Raw genomic sequence first — 7,980 nt, forward strand, 5'->3', positions numbered from 1 at the left:
TTTTTTTGTATTTTCAAAGTCTTCACAGTTCCATTATTGAATATTAGAGCATTTTCTGTGACAAAACGTAGACCCAGTTTATTTTTGTGTGTTCTGTATGCGCTTATCCCTGTGCTTGGTACGCCAGTTTCACAACCCACTCCTCTTCCATAGGGCATGATCAAGAGCTCTGCAGCTCTGCACATAAGAGTAGAAAGGCTTTTCATACTCTTCCGTGAGACTTCACTGGCATTTCCCATTGTGTGCACCATGTGCTTCCCTCTCGGAGAACAGAATGAAGCAAATATTGTGCACACAGAGCTCTGCAAGCAGATTGAAACTGCTAGATCACAACTAGCATGTATAAATTGATCTCTTAGCTTTCCCAGGTTATGCTAAATACACAGATGCTGCTAACCTTTTGCCTCCACATCTTCTTTGTATGGACTTGCTCAGATATCTTCTTTTCACATCTGTTTTGATATTTGCTAGCAACCTAGGAATCATGGCATTTTTAATTTTACATAAATCCACCTAATGGGGAAATTCTGTAATGTTGCTGCAATTGTGAAACCTGTGCCCACTGTTAATTTGTGTTGGCTTGGTGGAGCAGAAGCTTCTATGATTAGATTCTGCTGATGTGCATCTCATGTGACGATCATCACCGTGGTTAACCTGGTTAGTTGAACGTTCAGTCGTGGTTTGGCCATCACAAATATTGGCTTCTTACTCCATGTATACCAGCTTCTGGAAGGTAACCTGGCAGGAAATAACCCTATCCCATGACAACCAACTAGCTGCTTGAATTCTGTGTGGAGAGCACTGCGGCAACAATCCAATTCATCAACAATAATGTGTCAAATGTAATGGTTTGATTTCTAAAATAATGCCTATATGGAGTTTTAGAATCTGTATTGGATGCTCTCATTTAGTCACATGGGTATACATAGACTGCATGGGCCCTTTGGCTAGCCACAGAAAATGTTAGACTGTTAATGAGTGGTGTAGGTTTTGTGCTGCAGTGTGAAAACAAAGAGCAAAAGAGGCACCAACGTGGCCACATACTTCTGCATAAGTTGTGCGGAATCTTATTCTACTCTGCTTAATCACGGTCCCATGCAGAAAAGGGGAGCTCTACTGCAGTCAGTCCAAATTTAATAAATACACGATTAAAAAAATAAATAGACACTGGTGATTATATGCAACCCTTTTCCATCTAAGTTGTAACAGGAGAACAAGGCTGTGCTTGAAGTCATAATTTACCCGCTCAGGGTATCATCTTTTGTGAATTGTAGATTAGTGTCCATTAGAAGCTGGACCTTTTGGGTAGCTGCCTCAGTATTATAGAATGTCCTCCTTCTGGGAGCTCTCACTTGCCTATTTTTTGAGGCCGGCAAAAAAAATTGTTCTAGGCTTTTGAAAATGAGTTAACTAAGATATACACTGATCTGATTGGTTGGTTTTCTTTTCTTTTTAAAAAATGTACTAGTAGTGCTTTATGCTGTAAACAGCTTTGTGAACCACGGTTAAAATGTACTGTATGAATGTTAAGTGGCTGATGAAATTAATGTTGGGATGACTTAATAGTTTTGCTCTCAAAATTTCACGCTAGGTTTTGTTTTTCTCATTCCAGGCTTAAGATGCTAGTTGATGATGTGCCTGAGTCAACAATCGTTGGAACCCTTGGAAGGAAAACAATGAGTCGGCCAATAGAGTTGGGTGGGAATGATTTTGAAGGATGCATTTCCAATGTCTTTATACAAAGGTAAACATATTGCACAAGAGCACAGACTGTTCCAATCCATTAATATGGTACTTTCTGCTCCTCACAAAACCAGTGTTTACAATGAGCACAACAGAATCGTAATACGCTGCACGATGCCTTTGGGCACATGCTGAAAAAGTAGCATCTGTATGCCTGAAAGTGAAACCAGAACGTTAGCAAGTAGTACCTGAAAAGGACAATGCTGTATTGTGCAGGGTTTGGATCACCGTTCCTCTGTGTTGACTGTACTGCTGGCATTTGCCATACAGCTTAACTCGTGGACTATCAGGAAATTGGTGCAGATTAGGCACACTGCAGCTTCCCAGTGCAGCTTGCACTGCATCAGTTTATCAGAACCCACCCAAAATGTGCGGAGGTACAGTTGTGATACTTTTACACTTTCATAACTGTTTTGGTGTTGCTGAGTCCCAGAGGCAGCACCAGAAAAATATTTCAGGGGCTGCAAACAGGAGGGGCAAAGTATATTTCTAGGTGGGCAAGTTGCTCTCTGAAAGAAAAATAACAGTATGTGTTAAGGACAGGGGTCCAGCAATGAAGAGGAGGGCAAGTTCCTCATTTAGAGGGGTGCTTGCCCCTCTTCCTCTGGTACCACCCATACTGAGCCCACCTGCTCATTTCTCTCAACTCAGGCTGCAATCTTTTACCCCCTGTAGACTTTAGCTCATGTAACCTATCCAGTGTATCAGCTATTTTCTAACATAAATATTATAGAACTTTTTGCTAAATCAGATTCCAGGTGGGAGGCCCCTGTGAGAGAAAGTAATATTTTTGCACATCGCCCCTTAACAGAATAAGTAAGGATCCACTTAAAAGAGAAGTATTATTGATTGGGCAAGGCAGAACATTCATCAATTCAACTAAGATTTTCAAATTTATAGATGTTATTGCCTGTATTGTGTGTGCTTATTCTCAGCACAGCTGCATTCAGAACACCTTTCCCAAAGATGCATTAATTTTCCACTAATAAAGTAGTGCCAATAAAAATGCCACCTCCAAATGTGTCACCTCGTATACAAAACACAGTAGAAAGGCAAAGCATTTAGAGGGAAAACTAGGCTAAATTGATTTATTTGTACTGTCTTCCTAGAAAAAAGAATTTCTCCTATGTATTTTACAAGCCTATCAGCTGGCTCCGCTATGTGAAATATGTGCTTTCTCTTACATCTATTCCAGATCAGATCGGCTTCCTCAAGTACAAAACCTAACTGATAACACTAAGAAGATTGATGTATCCTTAGGATCCTGTATGATAAAGAAACAACCCAAGCTGATGCTGCTGAAAGACCTGAATGATGTGGACCATCCAAGGCTTTTAAAGGTTGGGAGTTCAGAGTTCTGTAAAGAAAAGGAAAAGAAAAGAAAATACAAGTTTATTCAACAAGAAAACATACTGTATTTTTCGCTCCATAAGGCACACCTGATGATAAGGCGCACCTAGTTTCTAGAGGGGGAATTCAAGAAAAAAAATATTATTTAAAGGGAGCGCTGAGCAGAGCCTGTATGTATCCCAGGCTCTGCGCAGCGCTCCCTTTCACAAGCCGCGTGGAGTGTGTGTGTGGCTCTCGGGGGCTTTTCCCCGAGGAGGGAGAAGGGCAGCACACATGACGCACACACATTTTCCCTTGCTTTTTAGGAGGGAAAAAGTGCGTCCTATGGAGCGAAAAATACGGTAACTTCTGATTGTTATGTTATTTAATTATAGAACTATGTCTAGTTCTCTAGACATAGAAATCAGGATTCCAAAATGCTTGGGAGCCTCCATGAGTACAGGAGGCGTCCTCGTTGCAAACAGTTACCCTTAAACACACAGAGGGCAATGGGGATGGGAGGTGAGCTTGTGCCCCTCTCCTCTCCTTGCTTGTGCTAGTAAGCCTTATAATGAAAGCCTGAGTAGGGCAAGTGGTGATAGCAGAAGCATAATGAAAGAGAGCTCTGACTGAGAACAAACTCTGGGAAATGAGTTGGGTAAAGGAAGCACTGTAGAAAGATCTGTTGTAAATAACCATGCTGCTCAGCATGGAAGGGAAACCTATTTGGATACATTCAGTGAACGTAGTCAACAAATAAGCCATTTGTAAATTTTTTGCTAATGTGCTTGAATTAGTATATACAGTACACGCTTTGAAAGAATAACAGTTGGTAATTACCATGGAAAGAACATAGTTATCTCACATCTTACGTGAGGGTTACATTCCTGGCTATTGTGCTTATGAGCAAAATTGCATAAAACCAGAACAACCCCTATAAAACTGGGGGTGGGGGCATCGCTGCATTTACCAGTGAGGTGTGAGTGCAGCAAATGTAGTCTTCCTCCTCTGCTTCCTTGCTGGATGCTGCTTCATGGGATGATAAGGGGACAAGTGTGGTTGATCAATAGCCAGAAGAAGTACAGTGGTATCCCGGGTTAAGTACTTAATTTGTTCTGGAGGTCTGTTCTTAACCTGAAACTGTTCTTAACCTGAAGCACCACTTTAGCTAATGGGGCCTCCTGCTGCCGCCGCGCCGCCAGAGCACGATTTCTGTTCTTAACAGAACAGTTCTTAACCTGAAGCACTATTTCTGGGTTAGCGGAGTCTGTAACCTGAAGCGTATGTAACCTGAGGTACCACTGTACCGTATTTTTCGCTTCATAAGGCGCACCTAGTTTTTAGAGGAGGAAAGGGGGAAAGCCCCGTTTTTGGGGGGTATCAGCTCACAGTTGTGCAGCTTCTTTAAGGGGAAAAGCCCCGTTTTTTTGAGGATCAGCTCAAAGTTGTTGAGCCGACTTTGCAAAGCGAAAAAAATCCCGTTTTTATGGGGTTCACCTCACAGTTCAGCAGCTTCTTTAGGAAAGGAAAGGGAGCTGTTTCTATAGTTTCCAGACAAATAATCTAATCAGCCAGTCACATGTCGTTGGGGAAACAAACAGCCTCCGTCTGCAGGACATTCAACAAGGAGGCCTGGGCAAGGGGGCAGGGCCAGAAAGGGAGCCAGCGATCGACCACACATTCGCTCCATAAGACGCACAGGCATTTCCCCTTACTTTTTAGGAGGAAAAAAGTGTGTCTTATGGAGCGAAAAATGCGGTACTTGGCTGTAGTTCAGATCCAGAGGTGGGTTGCATGGGCTCATTTTGTGCTAGTGTTGCTTCCTTCATCAGGAGTATGGTGATTGGCAACTGCTACTCTCGTCTTTTGATGTCATCATGGATTCCATTTTCTATAGATTCCAGTTCCCATCAGCTCCTTCTAGCATGACAAATGGTAAAGGATGACAGAAATTGTGGTTCACCATCCCTACTATAAAGGGAGTCACTTTTGAGTAAACATACATAGATTGCCAATCAGAAGAGGATGGATAATTTAATCAAGAACACCACACTGAGAGCGGAGAGGAATAGCATTTACTTTTGAAAACCTTGAAAACCTCAAGTTGTGACTCAATGATTTTTGAAACATAGTTCTAAAAATATCCTCAGATCTACGACAGATACCAGAGAGAAAAACAAGATGTCAATTTTCAGACACGACAAATGAGTGAATACACTCAATGATCTCAAGGAAATGCATAACTCTGCAAAATTATTAACCCCCAACCTTGTATTAAGAGGTGTCAGTACTAAATATTTACATTTTCTTTTCCAGAGGAAAAAACCCATTGCCTATTTGACAGATGGAAGTATGCAGCAAAACAACAAGGGCTGTCCTTTACATGCTCAGTTAAATTTTGTCACTGGAGCATATCATTTTGGCAATACTCCTGACACTCATTTGTTGTTTACAACATCTCAAGCATCATCAAGAGACAGGTAATGGGATTTGTTGTGGTTGTTGTTCTCAACATTTTCAAAGCATCTAGAATTCCATGGAATATTTTCAGGCTGAGACCTAGCTGTTGTCTGGCAAAGTAGGCGAGGGCTGGGTCAAAGGCAGCAGACAAACAGGCTGGAATTCAGACACTGGAACAGACAAACAAGGGCCAGAGAAACAATTGGAAGGCAGGCTGGTGGCTAGACACCAGGTTGCCGGAGGGAGGAATGTAGTCAGAGGCAGACCTGTGACAAGGCAGTTCTATTGTTCCATTGGATGAATTGCTCAGACTGGGGAACACAACTTGGAGTAAGATTTATATACAGCAAGTCAAGTTACAGTTGGTTCCTTAAGTCACAAGGTCCCAACTGAACTGAAAATCAGCTTGTTCTGGCTCATGTTACCATATGCATGATGCTGCAGAACAATGGAGATTTAAGTCAGTAATGCCCTCAGCTTGAGATCTGTCCCAGAGGAGCAGAGTAAGGCACCTGAGTTCTGTTGCCCAAGTCCCTGTCTCATGTCCCCAAACATCATACAGGTACTTTCAGACTGGGCTCCTAGGAACATATTTTATCCCATATTGTAATAATAATGTAAATAAGGCAATGCGGCATTTGTTTGACTGTATATGTGATAATCAGTTCTGGGCTTGGATACAGCAATCCAGGTTCAAATATCTGGTTATACTTGGAGCTTATTGATGTCTTTGTGGTAAATTATATCCTTCATCAAAGAGTAATTGAGAGCACAGAAGAGAGAGGAACTTGGAAGCAACTGAATATTAATTTAATGAGAAATATAATAATATAACCATAGCATTTTCTGCTTCTGTATTGGTTAATCTTCTCTGAACTTAAAAAAATGTAATTCAAGGTCCCATTTTGCTGTGGACATTCGTACATCATCATCTAGAGGATTGATCTTCTTCATGGGAGACAAGCTGGGGAACAGCTACACAGCTCTTTTCCTTTCAAAAGGGCGTTTTGTGCTTTTACTTGCTGCTGATGGAAGGAAGATAAAAATCAAAAGCAAAGCTAAATACAATGATGGACAGTGGCATACTGTGAGTATGAAATCTGCCTTGGCTAAAGGATTCAGTCATTTAGTGCATAGGGTAGCCATTGTGACAGATCTCTAACTCTGAAGGAGGCAGCTTGTAGACAAAAGCTATCACTGCCATGGTGGGAAGGAGAAGCAGCAAAGTCTAGTGATACAATTATTGACCAAACCAGTGGCTCCCAATTGGTGGTCCATGGACCCCAGGGAGTTTGTGTAACCTACGTGAGAATTGTGCCATGGACCCGCTGCCGTAGACCCACAAAAGCTACTACAGAGGTATCAAATTTTTCAAAAGTAGGGGGTCCATGTCTTGGCTTTTGAAAAACAGGGGGGCCACAGTATTTCGCTAATTGGGAACCACTGGTCCAAACCACTTTATTTTCATGCCATCTGCTGAGGGTATCTGACTGGAACCCAATCCATGATTTGCCTCTCATTCCCCTCTCCTCCTGTGGCTGGTAGGTTCAGATCAATTTCTGGTGAAATTTAAAACACAGAGAATCTCTCATACTCTCCACATTAAGGAACTGCCAGATGACTACATGGCAGCAAATTACAGTTTATTTAACATCCACTCAGGCATTACTGTCATCAGCTGAAGCGTCCAGCCCTCATTGTGAATATATATTTCAGGATGTGTGGACAATGCCAGGTGAAGGTCAGTTATGTGTCCCCCATAGAATGCTAAACTTCAAAATAGTTTTTAATAAGGCACAGTCCTGTTACCACTTAGGACATTTAGCACTGCTTTATTTTTTAAACTTGGGTGTATTTGTTTAAGACAGTGCTTGTTTTCTGAAAAGGTGGTGTTCAGCAGAGCTGGAAAGAGAGTACGACTTCTTGTTGATGGTCTGAAAGCTCGGGAAGTAAACACAGAACCTTCCTTCTCTGCCATGACTGAGTCACCGATCTACCTAGGAGGGGTTCCTTCATTGAAAATTCAGGTAAAAAGCTGATGTTTCAGTTGATGTGGACTTAGATGTGGTTGGCTCAAGGCAGTTAACATTTTCTTTTTCCAGCTGCATAAAATCAGGGGTGGTTCCAGATGACCTGCTTATTCAGTATTCATCTTGAGTTGTTTGTAGGCAGATTAGATAACAATACTTAATGAGCATTCATTCTAGTTTGTTAGCAAGGAGGTAAGTTTAGCCAATGCTAGTATCCCATGTTTTCCAGTGCATTTTCCCCACACTTTCCTTATCATAAAAAATCCAATCTTTTGGGGAAGTGGGCTTGTTGCACAATACATCCCAATCAGCTATAATGGCACAACCTGAATTTGCTGGTGTGTGTTTCAATGCCACCTGAAAATAGTGGCAGTCTAGTTCTCACACTAACATGAGTTTGACCAAACTGTGGGAGGCA

The 7,980-nt window shown here is 41.8% G+C and overlaps 1 protein-coding gene across 1 annotated transcript in view; it reads left to right on the forward strand.

The window, feature by feature from the left end:
* LAMA3 (laminin subunit alpha 3) overlaps positions 1–7,980 on the forward strand; it is a 132,312-nt gene that overhangs the window by 119,683 nt on the left and 4,649 nt on the right. Inside the window, exons 69-73 of the mRNA XM_082234871.1 lie at positions 1,613–1,744; positions 2,939–3,083; positions 5,389–5,552; positions 6,430–6,619; positions 7,419–7,559. Of these exons, the coding sequence (XP_082090997.1) occupies positions 1,613–1,744; positions 2,939–3,083; positions 5,389–5,552; positions 6,430–6,619; positions 7,419–7,559 (772 nt within the window). The remainder of the gene's footprint in view (positions 1–1,612; positions 1,745–2,938; positions 3,084–5,388; positions 5,553–6,429; positions 6,620–7,418; positions 7,560–7,980) is intronic.

The sequence above is a fragment of the Podarcis vaucheri genome (genome assembly GCF_965113315.1).
Source record: "Podarcis vaucheri genome assembly, chromosome: 8".
Taxonomy (NCBI): Eukaryota; Metazoa; Chordata; class Lepidosauria; order Squamata; family Lacertidae; genus Podarcis; species Podarcis vaucheri.